We start from the raw sequence: 20875 nt of genomic DNA, 5'->3' as shown, positions 1-20875 counted from the left end.
CTGGACATACATTGGGGGCCATGTTGGTGAGCAGCAGCTTCAAGGATTTGTGAACAAGTGAGAAGAGCCCATCCAACACTACTTTGTCAACGTATTTTACGTAGTCCAGCCATATCTGTGACGATGTATCAGCCTTGAACAGCTCTGCATTCTCCTGCAAGTCAAAGGAAACCAACCCAGTGTTTGTCAATCAATGCACAGCAGGAACGCCGGCTCCCAGCGCTTTGCAGGTAGGTGCCCTTCTGCTGGAAGCACCCCGGGCTGTGCACACCTGCACCATGGCCTCAATCCTGCCGCTCGCCTCCTGGATGGCTGCATAGCGCCGGGCCACACTGCTCACCCGCCCATCCAGGTCCAGCAGCGCTGCCTCCTTGTTGTCCTTCCTCTCAAACAGGGGAGTGGCCGAGCAGTCCTGCATAGCACAGAGTGCCGTAAGGTAAATCCCCGCAGTGTGCACACCGGGGACGGTGTGGGTACAGCAAGCAGGCAGAGCACCCACCTCCATGAGCTGGCCAATATTTTCCACGTTTAGCTTTGATTTCTGCATTCGGGTGTTTAAGTCATACAAGACCTCTCTCATCTCCTGAATGTATTCCATCACACCTGGGAGGAAAATGCAAGTGACGCCACCCAGGCAGATCTGGGTGGGGGGGAGCGGGACGGGGGTGTGTCCCAAGAAGGGGAATGGCATTTTGGGCACGGAGATGGGGGAGGGTCCCCCCAGGGCCCACAGCTGCCATCTGCAGGGCCCTGCATGCATCACTCGTACCATCGTGGTGCCAGTACAGGGTCTGCTCTGCAGTGCCCAGGCGGCTGTCGATGGCCTCCAGCTCTGCTGCCACCAGCGGGAGCTCCACGGGCAGCGCCGTCTGCTTCACCTGCAGGAGGGCCAGCCCTGTGGTCACTGGGGTATGGAGGGACCGCAGGCTCCTTGGACCCGTCCATAGGAACCCCCACCTCCCCAGGAGCTCCCCAGAACCCGCCTGGCACTCAGCAGGGCAGCACTCGGGGCACGGACCAGCACCAACACCAACTACTTGCCTTGTTGTACCAGCCTGTCATGAGGTCCAGGTTGTCCACAAACGTCTGTAAGGTCTGCTTCTGTGCAAAGAGCCTCTCGGCACCTTCTGGGATGTCCTTCTGCTTCTGGAAGCCCAGGTACTTCACCTCCCGCAGGACAGCAGTGAGCTGCAAGAATACACCATGGTGGGGACAGTGCTTGTTAGGAAAATGCAACGTGTTTGGCAGAACGTAAGACTAATCTGCATCCAAGTGCATCACTGCTGGCATCACCTCCCTGCTGAAGTTCACGCTGATGAGGGAGGAGTTGGGGTCCCTGTGGATCAGGGGCTGCTCCAGGTGGAAGAGGCAGTCCTGGTCGGCCCCGCTCGCCCACACTGCATACACCTGCTCACAGTAGCCCCGTAGAAGCCCCATCATTTCTTCATATTTTCCAGACACCAGCGTGGCCTCAGGGCTGGTCATCACACTGTCAGAGAGAGGCACAGCAGACACAGCTGCCATAGCTGGGTCACATCTGCCCCACGTGCCCGCGGTGCCGGGGCTGAGCCTCACGTACGGGTGATTGATGGCAAAGAGCTCCCGGTGCGTCCCCTGCAGCCTCTGCTGCAGCTCCAGCGCCCACTGCAACTGCCCGGCAACCGGCGGCATGTTGGCATGCAGAGGGACAGTGGTACCACTACGTGTCCACGTGTCAAACAGCCGCTTCACGTCGTCCAGCTCAGCACCGAACGTGGCCAGCAGCACCGAGCACTGCGGGGACACGGCGGCACGGAGCAGCGGGCGCTCCAGCAATGAGGAGAACATGTGCACCAGCTGCGGGGGGAGAGCACGTGCATCAGCTGCAGGGGGAGGAATGTGCTCACCCTGCACCCACGGCACCGCTGCGGGTCTGAGTGCCAGCAGCCCCCGGCGCCCACCCCCACCCGTGGGTTTCCCCGTGGGCACTGCGCACCTTCACGGCCGCCCCCAGGCTGTTGCAGTCACCAAAGCCCTGGCACAGGATGGTGGCCATCCGCCTGTCCAGGTCCCGAATCTTGCTCTGGAACTCTGTGAAATCCTGGTTCAATTGCTGCCAATGACAAGGCGGTGCTCAGAGCAGGCTCAGCACCAGCAGCTCCAGGAGGGTTCATTCAGCCCCAGAGCCCGCGGTTGTCCCCAGCGCCAGCACAAGGGTGGCTGCGGTGATGATTTTATGTGCAGCCTTCCAGCGAGAGGCGATGCAAACCTTTCATCCCAGCAGCCGCTCACCTCGTCCTCGGGATCCAAGGGATCGTATTTGCAATCAGCGAATTCCTTGGTGAGCTCAGAGACCTCTTCATACACCTGCAGCACCTGGTGCCCCAGGATGTTCCCCCTCACCCCGCCCAGCTCTGCTTTCTCCAGCTTCAGGAACTCCATGGCCGTCTCATACAGCTCCTGCTGAGCAGAAGCAGTGCTGCATTTCGCACCCCTGTTCCCACCTCTGTGCCCGCAGCGCTGTGTTCCCACCTCAATGGTCCTCAGCCGGTGCAGGAAGGCATCCATCCTCCTGAAGACGAGGGAGCGAGGGAACTCCCAGAGCTGTGGCTCCTTCTCCTGGGGAGGGATGGGGCTGTCAGCACAGTGGGGTGGGGGAAGGTGGACCCACACCATCCCCACACGTGCCGTGAACAAGGAGGGCAGCAGGTCGGAGCAGCAGTGGTCGTAGGACTGGAAGAGCTTCTCGATGGTGGAAATGCTCAACTTGACGTTCTCCAAGGTCTCGTCGAGCTCTCCTTGCAGCCCCTTCATCACTTCCTCGGGGCTCAGGAAATTTCGGGTCTGGGATGGGGAAAAAAGCCACCGTGGGCAGGGGGAGCCCCAGGAGCTGGTGGCTCCCTGCAGCCCCGCACACCAGGCATGAGGCTCTGCTCCCTGAGCCGCCCCCCGTACCATCTCAATGAGGAGATTGCAGATCTCCTGCAGGATGACGATGATGCGGGACGGCGTGTTGTAGTGCTCGGAGTGCACCCAGGTGAGGCAGACGGTGTACAGCATTCTGTCAATGTAGGGCTGCAGCTGTGGGAGCAGAGCCCTGTCAGCATGGGGACGCAGGGACACGGCAGCGCTGTGCCAGGGGTGGGCACCGTGCTGTTGTTCCTCCACCTGTAACTCACCTGGGAGTACTCTGCCTGCTCCATCTCTTCCAGGAGGATCTGCAGCGGCTGCAGGTAGAGGCTGATGTTGTTGGCTTCCTGCAAGCCTGGCACAGGTGAGAAATGGTGTGGGCATCTGGAATGCCTCGTGCAGGAGCAAATGTTGGAGCCCATGTGTCACCCAGAGCCCCACCTGCACTGACATCCCTGAACATGGCCTGCAGTGCCGGCCAGTAGCAGCTGTTGGCCTTCTCCAGGATCTCAGCCAGGGCCGTCACCCGCGGTGAGAGCAGCTGTGGGGGATGCACGGTTGGGTTCGGGTGGGGAACACAGCCCGGCCATACAGCCCGGCCATACAGCCCGGCGCGGCCGTACCTGCTCGTTGATGCACTGCAGGTGGAGGCTCCTGGTGCGCCAGAACTCAAACTCTGCCCTGGGCAGAGGGTGCAGCCCTTCCAGCAGCGGCTGTGCCGAGTCCTTGCTCAGGATCTCCCTGATCTGGTGAGACCAGTCGATGACGATCGTCTCGATGGAGTGCAGCGTGGAAACGTCCACCGGCTCCACCAGGCTGGAGAACAGCTGAGTTACAGCCCTGAGCAGCCCCAAATGCACTGGGAGCCCCGCAGTCACCCCCAGCCCTGCCCACTGTGGGGCAGCTGCTCCCAGGGCGCCGGTGCACAACCCGCTGCCAGGTGCCTGCCGTCCATCTGAATGGAGTGCAGGTCAGTGTGGGCAGCGCAGGGCCAGGAAAGGGCCACCATCCCCACTCCCACCGCAGCTCCCAGTCCTCCCCAGCACCCACCACTCCAGCACCGTGCGGGTCCCGTCGTGGCCGTCCAGGTGCTCAGGCAGTGGCAGCAGTGGTTTCCCCTGGATCTTGCCGCCCATCACAAACATGTCGTTCCTCAGCCTGTGGGCACGGCGTGCAATGTCCTCCGCCACCACACCAGGACAGCCCGCCAGGTGCTCCTCGCTCAGCAGCAGGGAGCACACGACCTGCAGGACACAGCCACGGGCCCTCTGAGCACTGCTCAGTGCAGGCACAGCCTCGGGTGGGCTCTGAGGGATTCCTCCAATCCCGGCTCAAGGAGCAGTGCTTCCTGCGACCCCTCCTGCCCTGCCCTGGGCTTTGGGTTCGCGTGGTTTGTGGCAATGAGTGCACGGAGCAGAGATCAGTGTACTAACAAAGGGCATCGTTTGGGAAGAGGGATCCCACAGCTCCGTCTGAGCCATTGCCTTCCAGTGCCCTCTGAGCAGCAACACTCAGAGGAAGCTCTATGGAAATCCCCTCCAACAATTCCCAGCTATGGGGAATTACAGTTTTTAAACAACACAGGGACCCAGGAGAGCCCCCCGCTCGTGTCTGGCACCAGCTCTGTGTCCTGGTGGGGAACCCCGAGGTGAGCACGGGGATTTGCATAGAATCATAGGATGGCCTGGGTTGCAAAGGACCACAATGCTCATCCAGTTCCAACCCCCTGCTGTGTGCAGGGTCACCAACCAGCAGCCCAGGCTGCCCAGAGCCACATCCAGCCTGGCCTTGAATGCCTGCAGGGATGGGGCATCCACACCTCCTTGGGCAACCTGTTCAGTGCGTCACCACCCTCTGTGTGGTCCCATTAACGCCCCCCAGCTGCTTTCACGTCCACCTCCAACCCCAGCAGCCGGGAGCCCGGGGCCACCCACCTCGTCCACCACGGCGATCAGCTGCTCCACCGGCGAGGGGCTGATGTCCCCCACCAGCAGCGCAGCCCTGCAGTTCTCCTCCGTGATGTTCTCATTCTTCCTCTTCACGAAGTAGGCGCCCTTGGCCTTGAGGGCAGGGGGGAAGCAGGCGGACGCCTGGAGCTGCCCGGCGGGGCTCAGCGCCAGCACCAGCTCCGACACGTCCGGCTGCCTGAAGAACTCGTCCAGCACGGCCCTGGCCTCCTCGCTGCCCTCGAACTTGTTCCACCTGTCCGGCCGGAGCTGCAGCAGCTGCATGGTGAAGCTCTCCAGGAAGCTCCATCGCTTGTCCGGCGCTGACATCCCGGCGGCACCGGGCTCGGCCGCGGAGCCTCAACGCCTGCGGGGCGCACATCCCGGCTCAGGGAGGCTGCCCGGACCCCCTCCCCGCCCACCATCAGCCTTCTCTCGCCGCATCCCCGCGGGGAGCTGCCGGCCCCGCCCCTTCCCAACCCGTCACCCCCCAGGCTCCCAGCCTGCCCCATCCCTCCCCGTGCCGTCACCCACCCCGTCCCGTCCCACCTGCCCCTACCGCTCTCTCCCTGTCGCACCCGCAGCCCTCCGGCAGCCTCCGGGCACCTTCCGCAGCCCTACGGGCAGCGGCTCCAACGGACAACGGCTGCGGCCTCAACCGACGCCGGCGCCAGCCCCAAACCGACGTCAGCTGCAGCCCAACTGCCTCAGAACCCCCCCGGCTGCCGTCGAGAGGGGCCGATTGCTCTCCTACCCCAACTGGAAGCAGCGCCCGTGAGCTGTGATAGGGACCGGGGGCCGCCCCCGCCCCGCCCCACCGCCCACCACGGCCCCACTGCCCTCCAACGGGCGGCACGTGGATGCGACCCCCGCCCCACAGCAGCAGGAGCCGTCCTGCCCCAGCGCAGCCCCCCATCCCCTGCAGTGAGGTCCCCGCCCCCCAAAACCTCGGGGCTGGGAGGAGCGGATGCGCGGCGCAGAGCCCCGCAGGACACGAGGGGAGGGAGCGCAGTTCGGTGTTTATTGGCTGCAGATCCTCAGCAGTTTACAAGGCCGTGGCAAAAAGAAAACAAAAAAGAATACAAAATCCTGCCACACCCCGCCCTCCAGAGAGGCCTCTGCACAGAACCCCAACATACAAAATAATCTAAAAGGAGAAAACTATACAGGAATATTTACATCTCTGATAAATAGACTAATACTGATCCAGGCGCCTCTCCAGACCTGTGCGTGCGGCTGGGGAATGGGATGGCCGTGGTGCTCGTGGGGCAGAGGCGTGGGGCCACATCCTGATGGCAGCCATCCTTGGTGCAGTCCTGCCTGGGGACGGGGGCTCACAACGGCCGTCCCCACCCGGCACCGAGGGGCTCATGGCTGCAGGACGCGGCAGGGCAGCGCCAGCCCGGTGCCCTCGGACCGCAGCCTCACCCAGCTCCAGCCCCCCATGGCTGGGGAGGGCACCCCAAGCCCGCTACAACGAGGGCCAAAAGTGCTGCCACTGCCCCGGGGCTGCCCCGTGCCTCCAGCACCTCGCAGCCATCAGCCTTCTCCTCCAGGATGGGACACCTCAAGTGCTTCAGGACACGAGTGCTGGGACCCAGAAGCACGTCCCCAACATGGGGACGCTGGGTTTCCCCCGGCCAGGCTCTTATCCCTCCCACTGGCTGCAACTCACTGCTGCCCAGGGCTGGAAGCTGCTCCGGGGGAGCCCAGTGGGGGGACGCCGGACAAGCGCTGGGCTGCCAAGGTGGGAAGGGAGGGCGATGTGCACAGGAGGCACTTCCCATCCCACAGCCAACCCCGGGACTGCGTCCAGGGGAGTCCCAGCTGCAGCCCGGCACTGTCTGGAAGTGAGGCGGTGATGGTATCGAGATGCCTTTGCTCTCTCCCTCCGCCCATGGTAAAGAAACTGCAAAGCTGAAGCTGGGTCCTGGCACCAGGGCCATGCTGAGCCCCAACCCCGCAGCCCTGGGGATGGGAGGTACGGTGCTGCCGGGGGCACGGCGGCCTCGTTGGGCTGCTAGTGCCTCTTGGTGGAGGACACCTTCTTCTTCCTGGCAGCCAGCATCTCATAGAATGGGTCCCGGCTGATGGCTGCCCTGGTGGGGGAGCAGGGTGAGAGTCAGCCAGCAGCTGTCCTGCTGGGGACAGCCCCACCTTGCACCCCATGGGAAGCCCTTTCCCCCCACCACGTGGCCCCCGTGATGTGCTGCTCCCCACCCTGAGAGCAGGGGACGGTCCCCCGGGCACTCACTTGATGCACTTGATCCACTCTTCCTTCTCCTCAGGCGTGGGGGCTGAGATGCGGTACACGGTGTGGTTGCCCTCCACCACCCGCCCGTCCGCCTCTGTCTTGCAGGCCTTGATCACCTGGTCCTTGTTGTCCGGGATGTAGAGCTCAAAGCAGTTCTGCACGGAGGAGGCCCTTCAGATATGGTCCCCATCCCGAGGGCAGTGGGGCACCCCGGGCTGGGGGGGACGATGCAGAGCAGTGGGACTGCAGATGCTCCCAGCACGGCAGGATAGGGACATACTGTGCCATCACCCCACAGCTGTGCCCTGCCACCACCCTGCCACCACAGCAGGCTCTCCCTGTCCCACCCTCCCTATGTGCCCCTCCAGCCTCGCAGGATCCTGCCTGGCACTCACGGGCTTCTTGGAGTCCTCCACCTCACGGATGCTCAGGTTCTCCAGGGGGATGATGCCACGTGGCTCTTTATCCTGATGGGGCCAAGCAAAGGTTTTCATTACAGACACCTCCAACCCCTTCCCAGTGCCCCATAGGAAGGGCTGAGTGCTCACAGCACTCTGTCCAACACTCCCTGCGCGGAGGCAGCCGGCACTGCCCTGCCCCATGTCTGCACCCCACACCCCTGGGGCCACGGGCACGGTGCGGGGCACACCACCCCCCCGGAGGTCCCCAGCCCGCACCCACTGCTCTGCCCCAGCCCCTGCTCAGCTCACTGACCGTCGTGTATTCAAAGTAGTAAAGGCAGTTGTCTGTCAGGATGAACCAGCGCCGCTTCCACGTCTTCACCCTTCCTCCTGGGAGCAGAGAGAGGCGGTTGGGGCAGCCCTGGTGCTGCTGCACGGCACGGCACGGCACGGCAGCGCTGCAGCCCACGCGGACGCACACAGACAAGCAGAGGCAGGCAGCCCACGGCGCCGGGCGCAGAGCAGCAGGCAGCACACAGCACGCCGGCAGCGCGCGAGCATGGAGCGGAAAGCAGACGGATGAGGATGGAGGCAGAGGGCGGTGGGAGGGCAGGGATGGGAGTGCTGCCCGTTTGCACCAAAAACCGCTGAGGTGCGGGCAGAGGGTGCTGCAGCTCGGAGGGGTCGCGGTCCAGAGCCAGCCCCGCAGCACAGCCCCAGTGCCAAGGCAAGGCAGAGCTCAGCGCTGCAGCACGCGCAACTTCGGCTGGAGAGAGTTCTACAGCCACCACCGCGAAGGCAGAGCGCTCCCCCAGGCTCACAGTGCTGCAGTGCTGGGCCTGGCTCTGCCCCCGCACTCCCAGCACGTTCCAGGCACCAGCTGCTCTGCTCAGCGCTGCGCTATGGGTGTCCAGGCCATGCTGCCCAGGCTGGGCACAAAGAAGCAATGTGTGCGCGAGGGGAACGTGCTCATTTCCTCTCCCCCTGTCCGGCTCTGCAGGGACATCCCTGCCTCACGTCCCCCCACGCCACCCTACTGCCCACCCGTTAACCCGACCGCAGTCAGCGCCCGCTCCTGGGAAAGGCTCCACACCCCATTCCCCGCCCCAAAGCCAGGCCGGGGCCGGCAGTTCCCAGCAAAGCCCCCCTCTCCTGCTCACCTTGAGCCAAGCCCACCCCACGGCCCAAGGCCTGATGCCCTCCAGCCCCCACCCCAAGGAACTCCAGCTCCCCCCGAGCCCTCCTTGCAGGTTACAGCCTCACCAGGTGACAACACGCCAGGGCTCTGGAGGAGGCACCATGCGGCACCGAGACCCAGCACAGCCCTGGGGCTGGCCAGAGCGAGGGGCCGCGCTGCCCGGCTGGGCTCTGTGCTCCCACAGGCTGAGCCAGGGCAGCGCCTTTGCCCCAGCACAGCCACGAGCTCCAGCACGGCGCAGAGCTCTGCACACAGCCTCCCACGGGCTCCCTGCACTCAGCCAGCTGCAGGCACGCAGGCTGGGTCCTTCCCGGATGCCCTGAAACGCCACAATCCCAGCCCCGTCCCTCACGGTACCGGAGACGACGACCCGTTGCGGATGGGTCTGAGGGCACACCGGCACCTGGGCGAGCGGTGGCCGCCGCCCCATTTGCCCCCGGGATGGGGCTGAGGACAGCAGAGGGAACCGGGAGGCCTCGGGGAGCGTTCGGCATCGGAGGGACCGGCAGCCACGTCCCTGCCCCGGTGGCTGCGGGTGCGGGGCTGTACCCTGCAGGCAAGGTCCCCCGGGCAGAGCGGTGGTTAGCAGCAGCAGCAATGAGACTAATCGCCAGCAATTAAAAACGAAAAGGAAACAAAGCCCCAGAGGCACGAGCAGAGCAGGGGATGGGGGTACGTACCTCCTGGAGTTGGGGGCAAGGAAAGGAAGAGCCAAAATCATGGAAACATACAAATGAGGGAGAAAAGAAAATTAAAACAAAAAGGAAAAAATAAAAACAAAAATAATAAAAAAAGAGGAAACCCCGAAGAACCCCCCTTGCCCTGCACAGAGCCGTGTGTGTCAGCGGGCTGCAGGCGGGGAGCGTTGAGGGGACGGGCCAGCGGCACCGCCACGGGGACAACGTGCCCTGGCTCTGTGGCTGTGCCCCCCCACCCCTCCCCCCTTCTTGCCCACGGCCCCGAAGGGGCTCAATGGGGCTGGGGCTCACGGGCTCTGCTACGCTGTTTGGTGTGCCTGGCTCTGAGCAGCCCCCACCCTCGTGCTATGGGACTCTTCCACCAGCAGAGCTCTGGGCTCGACGGGGGCGCAAGAGGCGGGGGTCTAGGGTTCTTCACAGCCCCTCACGCCCCCACCCCACAGCTGGGGAGCAGCTGGCACCTTGTCCAGTGCCCAGGCAGGGCTCTGTGCTGGCCGTTGCACAGAAAGGGATAACGTCCTGATCCCATCTCGTGGGGGCGCAGGGCAAAAACTCCCCCCCGGTGAGAGGACAGAGCCCCAACCTCAGCAAGAGCCCAGGGAAAGGCCCTGCAGCCCCTGCTCCTGCCAGCACCCCCCCTCCTCGCTCAACCCAGGCAGAGGTCCCCAGGAGGTGCCGAGATGAGAAGCTGCAGGAGCCAGGGCGTGGGGCAGGCTCGTGTCTGCGAGCGCCGGGCTGTGCAGCGGGGATGCCATGCACGCTGCCTGCATGTGGAGCCGGGATGCAGAGGTGATAATGCTGTGGGAAGGTGAGGCGGGGACCGCTCTGAGGCATGGAGGGGGACGCGCAGCCCGGGGGCAGCTCGCCGTTTGCTCCCTGGGGCTCCGATGGGACCCTGCTGTGCCCCAGCGCTGTGCAGAGCCCCCCGGCTCCGTGCTCTGACACCAGAGCCCGGTACCAGCTCGGCACAGCAGCCTCCAGGCAGAATCCCTCCGGGAGCCCGCGTGGCTGCAGCAAAGGGCCTCTCTGGCAGCAGCTCTGCTCCTGCCGCCCAGTGTGAGGCCGATGGAGGGACACGGGTAGGGACACCGTCCCTGCGGGCTGTGCTCACGGCTGCAGTCCCTCATCCCTCGGCAGGGCCGTGCTCCACAGAGCCAGGCGCAGGCAGTCTGTGGGCGTCGCACCCACGGTTCAGCCCGGTCCCCGGGGCAGAGCACACCCTGCCCAGGCTGCACCCATCCGGTTGCCAGCACTCACCCAGCTTCAGCAGCCAGCCCTCCCGGTCAGGGTTGAAGAAGGTGTGGGTGAGGTCATTGCCATCATCCTCCGGGATTTTGAAGGGTTCATTCTTGATGCTCTCATAGAGATTCTGGTACAACCACACACGGTGTCACCTCTGCGAGCCCGCTGTGCGCCAGCCCTGAACCTTTGCATCCCACCCCTTACCCGCAGCAGCTCCTCAGGCAGGTCCCCCCCATCGTTGATGCCGCGGTTCATGGCAATGAAGCGCTCTGCCGTGGGCTTGTCCTTGACGTTGGGGTTGTGCAGGCTGGTGTTCAGCATGATGATAGCGAAGGAGAGCACGTAGCAGGTGTCTGTGAGGACAGAGGGCACGGTCAGGTGCAAGGCAGGGCACGGAGCTGGCGCAGGGCCGGAGCGCGCTCACCTGTGGACTGGAAGACGCCGGGGTTGCACTGGCAGTACCGCTGTGCAAAGGCCTCCATCATCCGATCGATCTTCTGTGCCTCTCCAGGCAGCCGAAAGCTCCACAGGAACTGCCTGAGGACAGCAGGCACAGCGCTGCTTTGGGGCTCTGTGCACCCTCCAGCCCTCAGGGCCCTGCAGGGCACACAGCTCACAGCCCGGCCCCCCTCAGCCCCCCGCTCACCGCAGTGCCTGGACGAGGTTGAGGTCCGTGAACTCGTGCAGCTCCACGAAGGCGTGCAGGACTTGGATGTTGAACTCATCCCTGCAGGAACAAAGCCAGAGCACGAGGTGCTGTGTGTGATCAGCCGGTCCTGTGACTGCCGCGCGGCCCCCTGCCCCGCTCTGCCCTCTGCTCCACTCGGGATAGGGAACTGGTGGCTATGGGCCGCCTTACAGCCCGGTTTGCACACAGCAGCCCCTCCAAGAGCCACAGACCCTGGTGCTCAGCAAGGGGCTGGCGCAGCCACTTGCAGGCCCGGAGCCTGATGTCCTGCTGGGGGCCCTGGAGCCAGCCCAGCCCAGCAGCACCCTGCAAGGGCTGCACCATCTCCTCCTGCACAGGGACCGAGCTGCTCCGGGCCTTGCATACCTCTCGCCCAGGTAGTCCCCAATGGCTGTTTTGTTGAGGCCCTCTCCCTTGTAGAGGAACTGAGCGATATCCTCGCACGTGTTCTTCAGCAAGTCGTTCTCAATCAGGAACTGAATGCCCTGGAATGGAGCAAGAGGTGCCGCTTCGGGTCATGCTTCCAACCCCCATTCCATTCCCTGCTCCTGGCTCTGCTCAGCTCAGCACCCGGACCATGGTGTGCAGCACACCCTGCAGAGCCTGCTGCCAGCCCCCAGTACCTTCTTGGGATCCATGTTGAACTTCTTCCTGCCCATTGCCACCTGTTTGTTCCTCTGCATGTTTTTCCTGCAGGACATAAAACAGCTCTGAGCATCAAAAAGAGAGTCACAGAAAGGTTTGAGTTGGAAAGGACATGAGAAATCACGCAGGTCCAATCCGGGCTGGAGTTGCCCCCCCACCAGACCAGGCTGCCCAGGGCCCCATGCAGCCTGGCCTTGGGCACCCCAGGGACAGGGCACCCACAACCTGTGCTACAGAACTGCCCAGAGAAGTTCAGGAGCCCTGCTTTCCTCCTCCCATCCACTCGCCCCATGTGGGTGTGACCAGGAGCAGAGCTCATCAACCCACGACAGGCACCCCAGCACCAAAGTGGGCACAACCTGCATGGGGCAAACGCAGCACCTGGCACTCAGCTCCCCTCCTGCTCCCCTCTGATGCTGCCAGGCCCTGAGCACAGAGCTGCCATGGGTCTGCACCATGCAGGCCATCCCAGCAGCCTCCTTTTGCCTGTGGGGGGGCAGCGTAGCATTGCAGCGGGGCTATGGGGACAACGTGAGGGCAACTGGAAGTGACACAGCGAGTCAGCTCCCATCAGGACCCCCTAATCCCATGCTGGCACTGCCTGCGCCAGCCCAGAATAACAAAGTCTGTCAGTCTCCGTGGCCAGACAGGGGACGAGCCTTGGAAAAACAGACTTCTGGAGGAACAATTCAGTCTGGGATCCTGCAGCTGCACCGAGGAATTAGGAGTGTCTGGGAAAGCCACGGGCAGCAGCACCCGTGGGTCCCAGGCCAGCAGCACAGCACAGCGCTCACCTCTCCTCCGTGGAGCCCAGGTTCTCGATCTCATTCGTCACTTCTGCGATCTCATCTTTCAGCCGCTGAGTGGAGAGAGCGCACACTGAGTCAGGGGCCGCCTCCCTCCCCCCCCCAGGTGCCCACTGGGAGAATGCAGGGCACCCCACAGACTGAGGGGGGGACGGTGCCAGCCCTACACCCCCCAGAGGCCCCCACGTCTCCCCCTGAGTGCTGTTCTGGGGCTGAAGCAGCTCTTGGGGCACTGTGCAGAGGGGAACCGGTTGCACCCCGCTGCTAATCCCCCTGCAGCACCACCACACTCTGTGCACGCAGGAAGGAAGAGATTCAGAGGTTAACAAAATTACCCCTAATCCCTTTAGATCATGCCCAGCATATGGCAGTAATTAGCCTCTGCTGCCTTAATCAGGGACATGACGGATGAGTGTCCCAGATGAGCGCTGACCTCACAGCCACTCGCCAGGGCAATGGCCCGGCCCAGAAGCACAGTCTCCGCCTGTGCCAGGGGGGTGGCAGAGGAGATGTCAACACCTGGTCCACAGGCTAGAGTGCAATCTGGAGCTCTTCCCTGCAGGGCTGTCCCTGCCAGGGATGGGGCAGCAGATCACGGGGTCCTGCAGCAGCTGCTGACCCCCTGGGCCCAGCTCTCCCTGCCCTGCATTCCCAACAGCTCCAATTTTCTGCCCCAGAAATTCCACAAGAGGCTTTGCATACAGCAAGGAGCAGGAGCTGGCAAGGAAAGGGGACAGGGGATGGGAGCACAGCGCCAGACCGCAGATCTTGCATGGGCACTGCAGCTGCGGGGCAGCCCCATCCAAAGCAGCCTCTCCTTCTTCTTCCCCTCCTGCCAGAAGTGAGGTGAGGGTCCCTGGATGCGGTTGGGCTCAAGCAAGAGGCCTCATCTAGGACAGCCAGGGAGGGGGATGTGGGCGCGCGTGCAGCAGCCCTGGGTGCCGTACCTGAATGTCAGCCAGCAGCTCCTGCTTGCGGCGGCGGATGTTCTCCAGCTCCTGGCACTCCTCCGGGGTCAGGTCACTGGGCACTGCGAGGGACAGGGACAGCACAGGGAATCACCCTCACGCCAGGCTCCTGCCAGCAGCTGGCACGTGGTGCTGCAGGAGGATCTGGTGAGCCCCGGCCCTGCACACGGCCAAGTGCCCCCAGCGGCACGCAAGGAATGCGATGGACACTGTGCTCCCCGGCTGGGCAGCGGCTGTGGGGGGAGCCCGGCCCCACATTTTCCTGCTGATTCAGGCTGAGGCAGTGAGCTCTGGCCCAGCCCCTGGTGCTGCTGCAGCCCCATGCTCTTATGCTCACCGGGGCCACGGCACCGCACGGCTGGGAGGATGCCCTGCTCCTCGAGTAGCACTGCTGGCAGCTCCCACTCGGCCCCATGCTCCTCCCTCCGTTCCACCCCTGCTGATCCCAGACCCTGCAGCCCCCACAGGGACCCAGAGCCACCCGAGCGATGCTCAGCCACAACGGGTGAGCCCTGGAGAGCGCTGGCTGTGAGCCATCCTCGGTGCCTACTCTGTGCTGAATGCACCCTGAGCAGGGATGAGAGCCAGCGCACCCCAACACCCAGTGCATCGCTGCAGGGGTGACAGCTGGCTGCCCTGCTTTGCCCACAGCAGCCGGGGCTGAGCCGCACGCTCCCACCGCCCTTCCCTCACGGGTGACATTCCTGCTGCTCTCCGACGCATGACCTCCCGCTCCGCAGTTACGTGGCGCCCGCTGCTCCTGTTCCCAAGGTCACCCCCGGCAGCTCCCACCTACCCCTGCCCTACCATCGCCTTCCAGCTCACATCCTACAACAAGGCCACGACCGCGACCCCGAGGTTGGTGCCCACAGAGCTCTCGCCACAAAGCACCCCACGCCATCCTTCCCCCCCGGCCCCAGGTGCCACCACAGTCCCCAGGTCCGCACTGCCCCCTCCGTTCCGCCCTGCGCTGCCCCAGGCCCGGCTCAGTGTGGCACTCCTTGGGGCCCGACAGCCAGGACCCCCCATCCCCTCTCTCACACCCCAGCACGGTCTGCTCTCTCCAGCGCCGTCCCCGGTGCCGTTCCCCCCTCCTCTCCAGGGCTCGCAGTGCCTCAGGGGTGGCTGCGCTCACACGAACCGAATGTCCCAGCTCAGCACTTTCCTCACTCCGTTCGCGTTCTCTGCCGAGGTTCCTCCTTTAGAGAAATCCCCTCTGCAAAGGTCAGCAGCAGCCTCAGCTTGCGACACGATCCCTCTGCGCTCGTCGGAACACTTCCCGATATTTCCAGCCTCAGATGCCCGAGTTACAGCACCAGGTTCCGAACTGTCTATGCCCAGAACGCCGGAGGCTCCGCTCCGTGGGCTGCCCAAACCCTCCCCAGCACTGCAATGGAGTCGGTCCCGCTGGAGCACGGCCTCTCCGGTCCAGTCGTGTCCAGCACCCTGCTGGATGAGGCTTGCTGGGAGCTGCAGCGTGGGGCCGCGTGGGAGGTGAAATTCAGTGCCAGACCGCAGCCCCCCCAGGCCTGCAGAGGGTGGGTGGACGGGTGGGAGGCTGCAGCAGCGACAGAGCGCTGCTGGCACACGGTGGGTGCAGAGAGCCTTGGGGGAACGCTGCCTCTGCACACCCCCGGGCAGTGTGGGCAGGGGGCTCGGAGGGACTCGTAGCAGCCACAAAGCCCAGCCCCCCCCCCCCCCTCCCCACCTCCAGCCTGCCTGCTGCTGGGCTGGGAGAGCACTCGTGACATGGCCCAGCCGTGTCAGCAGCAGCAGGAGGAAGAGAAACCCCAGACGCAGAGCTTTTCTCGGCGAAGGACGCAGGCGTTAACCCTTCCGCGGCACAAAGAGGAGCTGCAGCAGCCTCTGAGCCTCAGCCCTGCACGAGGCTCCAAGTGGGGGCTGGAGCAGAGCACCAAGTCCAGCAACCGTGCCAGGCCACCATCCCAGGCTGCCGCGCATGGAGCAAGGATTTTCAGCACAAACCAGAAAGCACTGATGCTGCGTGCCATCCCCCCAGCCTCTGCAGAGCAATGCAGGGGAGCTGCTGCCTCACCCCCAGGGCACAGTGAGGAGCACGGCAAGGCTCTGTCCTGGCTGCAAGGAGCAGGAGCGCGTGCCCTGCTCACACCGGAGCCCTGAACAGACACAGAGCCCCTCTGCATTGCACCCAGCCTCACGTGCCTCCTTCCCACCCCCTGCCCCACGCTGGCTGCTCACCGTCGCCCTGCACTCCAAGGACCATCCTGCCGGGCCGTGTCCTGCTGGCCGCGTCCGCACAGCGCTGCAGAGGTGCTGCCCTTTGGGGTGCCGACAGCTGCCCCCCTCCCAGCGCTTCCCGGGTGAGTCAGGGCAGCGCCGGGCCAATGAGCTCTGTGTTGTGCCAGGCGTCATCACAGCCGGGCTGAGAGCTGGCACCAGCAACGCCCGGTTCCTGTGCAGCCAGAGCCCCGCGCCCCCTCCTCGGCCCCCAGGGTCGCTGCCGCCCACCCATCCTTGCAGGCACTGGAGCCGGCCCGGCCCTTCCTTCCTCGGGGGCTGCCAGGATGCATGTGGCTCAGCACGTCCCGAGCTCAGGGCGGTGACAGCAGGGACCCCTCTCCCACCCCAGCCGGGGCCCCTACCCTGCCCTGAAGATCTGGCGCTGCCCAGCCATACCCCCCAGCTGTGGGTTCAGGGCCTGCACGGGCTGTAAGGACCACCACCTGCTCTCATTCCCCACAATGGGGCCGTGCCTGCAGCAGCAGAGCCCTCAGCAAGGCCCTGTCCTGCTGCAGCTGCCTGGAGAGACCACAAGAGCTCCGCCACATTGACTCAGCTAAATGCTGCTCCACGGCGTGCGATGGAAAAACAGCATCCAGAGCACTGGCTGCAGGGATCTCCCAGGAAAGCCCAGGGAAGGAGGGCCTAAAGAAAAGCCCACGTTGGCCTTTCAGCTGAACGCTGTGCTGCGGGGCCACAGCCCTCCTGCTGCACAGCTCCGGCCTGAGCCCCATCTGCAAGGAGAGCTGAACAGACTGCAGGGACGCCCCAGCCCAGGGCATGGGCTGCTGACCTCAGGGCTTCGCTTGTGGGCTCCACCATGGGGCTCCTGCTGCACCCCACCGCTGGAGGGGCCCCAAGAAACTTCCTGCTCCCGCCCCAGTGCACCACATCCTGTTTTCACTGCGCTGTGTGCACATCCTGGGTTGCGTCAGCCCTGTTCTTCCCCACAGACAGCTGAGGTGCGTCAGGAGCACGGCTCAGGGACGGGCGGCTCCAAGATAGAATCTCCCACCGTTGCCCCACAGCTGAGAGCTGCCCGGGGTTCTCAGCCCCTTGGAGCAGCCCTGCCCGGAACCCTCATTTTCTGCACCCCCACCCCCAGCAGGGAACCCACCCCACCAGTTCCAGGCTCCTGCATTCCCTGAGCACAGAGCCCAGCCTGGCCGCAGGGCTGGAGCACCACCGGGGCACACAGCGGAGCCACATCCACCCTCACTGAGCTGTGCCCTCCTGCAGCCCCACGCCCTGCAAGGGTGCTGGGGGCGCACCCCACGTGCTCCTCACTTACTCTCTGTTCCCAGGTCCCGGCTCGGGAGCAGGAGCCCGCAGACAGACAGCAGCAGCTCACAGGCACTGCCAGCCCACGGTGGCAGCTGTGACACAGCAGGCGCTGGGCTGCCCCAGCCAGTTTTTGCCTGGAGAATGTAGGCCAGAGCTGTGCTCACAGCCACACACGCTCACTCCTGCTCCGAGTGGGGCAGCAATGAGGGCATCACCCACGGCAGCTCTGGGGCAGGAGGGCGAGGGGCTGCCGGACACGTCTCAGTGTGCCACGCGTACCCACCGTGCTACCCGAGGCTCCCCAGCACCCCATTCCAGCTACGTGGTGCAATACCAGCCGCACCCGGAGCCCAGGGCTTGCGGGGGCCCGAGCCTGGCAGCGCACGGGGGAAGGAGGCAGCAAGGCGACTGGGACTCTCTGTGCCGCTGCTGTCAGCACGAGCCATATGGAGCCAGAGCTACGGGCACCTGGTCTGCTGGGGGGGACGGGGATGCTGCGGTGAGCAGAGGGCACAAAGCACCTACCTGCCGCGGCGGCCACGGAGGGGCAGAGGAAGGCCTGGAAGCTGGAGGCGCAGAGCTCGCTGACCGTCCCCATGCTGCGCAGCGCCGGCTCCCCCGGGGCAGGCAGAGGGCAGACGGGCACCGCACAGCAGCAGCGGCTCCCTGCAGCCGGGGCTGCCCCGGGTGTCCCCGCTCCTCCTGGAGCAGGGGAAGGCGGCTCTGGCAGCGGGAGGCTCCAGCAGCAGGAGCCCACGCGCCGGCCCCAGCCAATCCCGCTCCGTGCCGGCACGGCGGCTGCTGGTGTTCCTGGGCACCGGCCGGCGGCTCAAAGCCACTTGGAGGACGCAGAGTTGGGAAGTTCCCAACAGCACCCCCGGCCTCAGGCTGCCTGCCCCCCGCCAGCCCCGGCCCCTGGGCGCCTGACGGCGGGGTATTTTTAGAGCGGTTTTATCCCTCCGTATTAGAGCTTTAAGCATCAAGAGCTGCTGGTTGCGTAGCAACCTTCCCTGCATAAAAGGAAGGTGCATAAAGAGACACCACGGGCTGGAGCAGGCGTGGGGAGCGGGGTGCTGCCGCAGCCCCCAGTTGTGGGGCGCAGGGGAACGCTGCTTCCCAAGATGGCCCCGATGGATTGGGGCACCCGGGAGCGCACGGCGGGCAGCCTGGAGCTGGCACACCGTGGCCGTGCTGGAGACGATTCCCCAGGCCCTGGCAGCCAGGATGCTCCCACAGCAGGAGCTGCGGCTCTGCTGAGCTATCGGCCCCCGGCAGGGCTGGGGGCAGCACTCGGCCCCACCGCACCCGGCCCCCAACCCGCCAGCCCCACAGGCACCGAGCGAGCCCGAACCGGACAGACAGCTCCTTCCCTCCCTCCAAGCAGGAGTGATTCCCCAGCGTGGGGCACGTCCGTGAGTAACAAACTCCAGAGCCTGTCGGGGCACGAGGCCGTGTCCTACAGACGGCACCTGGGACAGCTGGGTACTGATTGCTGCTGGGAGCCTGAGCAATGCCCAGTACCGGCAGCACTGCGACGGGCTGAGCTGGGAGAACCCCAAGGTGGGCAGACAGCACCCAGATAGGAAAGGGCGATAGGAATGGGCACAGGGCCTCGGGGGGATGCAGCACTGGGCATGGGCAAGAGTCACACAGGTGAGGGGAGCAGCTGTGGATGGGTGGGAAGGAGGTGGGAACGGCTGCTCCCAGGCACTCATCACCTCCGGGACTGAGTTGCACCGCTTCCCCTTCCCTGGGAAGCAAAGCAGCTGCTGCCTCCTCCTCACTGCAGAGGTGAAAGGTGAGAGGAGCTGCAGGGACACAGGGCTGGGCCAGAGGGAGCCCGTGCAGAGAGGGCAGCCGTGGGCACTCGAAACAGGCTGCAACAATCACAGCTGCACCGACTGCGGCTCAGGCCCTGGCCTTTATCTGCCCAACAGCAGCCCTGGGAGCGCCACCACGGTGCAAAGCTGCTCTGCTCCACCCTGCAGCCCCAGCTCGGGGCGGTGGGCGCAGCGCTGTGCACCCGGAGCCACAACAGCAGCTCAGGGACGCGTGGCTCTGCTTGGGCCTCCACGCAATTTGTGTGTGTCAGCAGTGCTGCTCGTCACGCTCTGCTCTGTCTACCTTGGCTAATGGCCTTTCTCACAGCACTGCATGCTCTGAAGCCCCCAACATCCCCACCCCACACTCCCTGAGCCCGGGCTGCCCCCGGTCCCACACTGCGTGGCTCCCGGTGACCCGGAGCTCACCGCAGCCCCACGTCAGAGCTACGCCCAGAGCTTCACCCCCCACCCCCCCCCCTCCATGTCCCCGCAGCCCCCGATGCCCACTGTAGGGCTGCACCGCCTCCGAAGCGCCCCACCGAGCCCACCCTAAGGCACCTGCCGGGACCTGCCCAGACAGCGGGGCTGCCCACCCCCAGCCCACCCCGGCGCTGCCCCAGCTGCGGGCCCCCGGCACAAGCCGCTTTGCAGAGCCCGCATCAACCCCGCTTAGAGAAATCCCTTAATCCTCCGGGGCAGCGCCAGCGGTAATCCCTCGGTGCTGTAGGATTACCCCGGGGCCGGGCCCAGCCGGGACACAGCGCCGGGACAACCGCGGCGCTCCGATGGGCCGATCCCGGACAGCACCGCGGGGTCCGCCGCCCCGCGCCCGGGAGGGGGGGACGCCGGGGGACGGCAGCGGGCCGCTACGGGCGGACACACGGCTGTGCCGCCGGCCGTCCGCCGCCGGGATGCGCTCCCTGCCGACACACGGAGGGGGAAGAAGGGGGGGCCGCCACCTGCACGACCCCCCCCTCGGCTCCCGTCGAGGCGGCGATACAACGCGTTCAAAGGCGCTCCCCGACGCCGGGAACGACCCGGGCCGAGCCCCGGAGAAGCGCCGAGGCCGCTCCCGAACGGCAGCGCCCGGTCTCGGAGCTGCCCGGGGGGGTTCCGAGCGGCGGCATCAGAGCCCGCACGTCGGCCGAGCCCCGGTTCCGCCCGCACCGGACGCGGAGCCGCACCGCACACCCCGCCCCGGGAGGTGCCGCCTTATCGCCGCCCGCAGCCCCGCACCGCCGCCCGGCGCCGCCCGCCACGACCCGACCGCGGCAGCCCCGCAGCCCCCGCCGATCCCAGGCCCGCACCCCGCCCCGCCCGGCGCTCCAGCGGCCCCTCCCACCGCTCCCCCGGTGCCGGGCCGCCGGGCCGCCGGGCCCGGACCTTTCCCCCCCCCCCCCCCCCGGTGACCCCCGGTGCCCCCCCCGCACTGACCGTAGCCGCCCTCCTCGTCCATGCCGCCTCCGTCGCTCCGGCCCCGCCCGCGTGACGGCGGCACTGAGGCCGCAGAGGGCGATGACACGTGACGCGAAGGGGGCGTGGCCAACGCCGGCCCCTCCCACTCCCATACGTCGCATTCCCCCCCCCCCCCGGCCCCGCCCGCTCACACTCGGTTCACAAACGCGCGTGGTTTTATTGCCCGCCCGGACCCAACGGCTGCACTGCGCCTCGCACAGCGGGGATGGGGCCGGAGGGGGGCAGCAGCCCTGGGGGGGGCCCAGTTCTGACAGCTCAGGGTCAGCGCCCCCCTCCTCCCCAGGAAGCGAGGAGG

General features: G+C 65.6%; 2 protein-coding genes across 11 annotated transcripts in view; both read right to left on the bottom strand.

The window, feature by feature from the left end:
* The window catches only part of DNAH17 (dynein axonemal heavy chain 17), a 28810-nt gene extending 22531 nt beyond the window's left edge, over positions 1–6279 (bottom strand). For 2 of the 4 annotated variants that reach the window (XM_040649865.2, XM_040649868.2), the window contains exons 1-18: positions 5395–6279; positions 4824–5202; positions 3940–4133; positions 3513–3705; positions 3331–3430; positions 3159–3244; positions 2935–3060; positions 2668–2823; positions 2512–2598; positions 2272–2442; positions 1976–2092; positions 1580–1836; positions 1294–1489; positions 1042–1188; positions 770–878; positions 500–603; positions 272–412; positions 11–154 (exon numbers count right to left, since the gene is read on the bottom strand). In XM_040649865.2, the coding sequence (XP_040505799.1) occupies positions 11–154; positions 272–412; positions 500–603; positions 770–878; positions 1042–1188; positions 1294–1489; positions 1580–1836; positions 1976–2092; positions 2272–2442; positions 2512–2598; positions 2668–2823; positions 2935–3060; positions 3159–3244; positions 3331–3430; positions 3513–3705; positions 3940–4133; positions 4824–5165 (2670 nt within the window). In that variant the 5' untranslated portion in view covers positions 5166–5202; positions 5395–6279. The remainder of the gene's footprint in view (positions 1–10; positions 155–271; positions 413–499; positions 604–769; positions 879–1041; positions 1189–1293; positions 1490–1579; positions 1837–1975; positions 2093–2271; positions 2443–2511; positions 2599–2667; positions 2824–2934; positions 3061–3158; positions 3245–3330; positions 3431–3512; positions 3706–3939; positions 4134–4823; positions 5203–5394) is intronic. The other 2 variants (XM_040649867.2, XM_040649866.2) reach the window with 2 other exon arrangements.
* Positions 5836–20664, bottom strand: CYTH1 (cytohesin 1). 7 transcript variants are annotated; one of them, XM_046902046.1, is made up of 14 exons: positions 15956–16047; positions 14779–14951; positions 13715–13797; positions 12756–12820; positions 11940–12006; positions 11683–11801; positions 11275–11355; positions 11053–11165; positions 10833–10981; positions 10643–10755; positions 7804–7882; positions 7485–7556; positions 7090–7244; positions 5836–6934 (listed from the first exon to the last, which is right to left on the bottom strand). In XM_046902046.1, exons 5-14 carry the CDS (start codon positions 11997–11999, stop codon positions 6856–6858), a joined length of 1020 nt encoding a protein of 339 aa, XP_046758002.1. In that variant the 5' UTR covers positions 12000–12006; positions 12756–12820; positions 13715–13797; positions 14779–14951; positions 15956–16047; the 3' UTR covers positions 5836–6855. The 7 variants fall into 7 exon arrangements, with proteins under 7 accessions (XP_046758002.1, XP_046758004.1, NP_001026276.1 ...); XM_046902048.1 differs by having other exon boundaries at positions 14877–14951; NM_001031105.3 differs by lacking the exons at positions 14779–14951; positions 15956–16047 and adding an exon at positions 20539–20664.
* Positions 20665–20875: the final 211 nt, after the last annotated feature.

Source organism: Gallus gallus, chromosome 18 (genome assembly GCF_016699485.2).
Source record: "Gallus gallus isolate bGalGal1 chromosome 18, bGalGal1.mat.broiler.GRCg7b, whole genome shotgun sequence".
NCBI lineage: Eukaryota > Metazoa > Chordata > Aves > Galliformes > Phasianidae > Gallus > Gallus gallus.
Note: the sequence above shows the minus strand (reverse complement) of the source record. Positions and strands in the feature narration are given on the sequence as shown.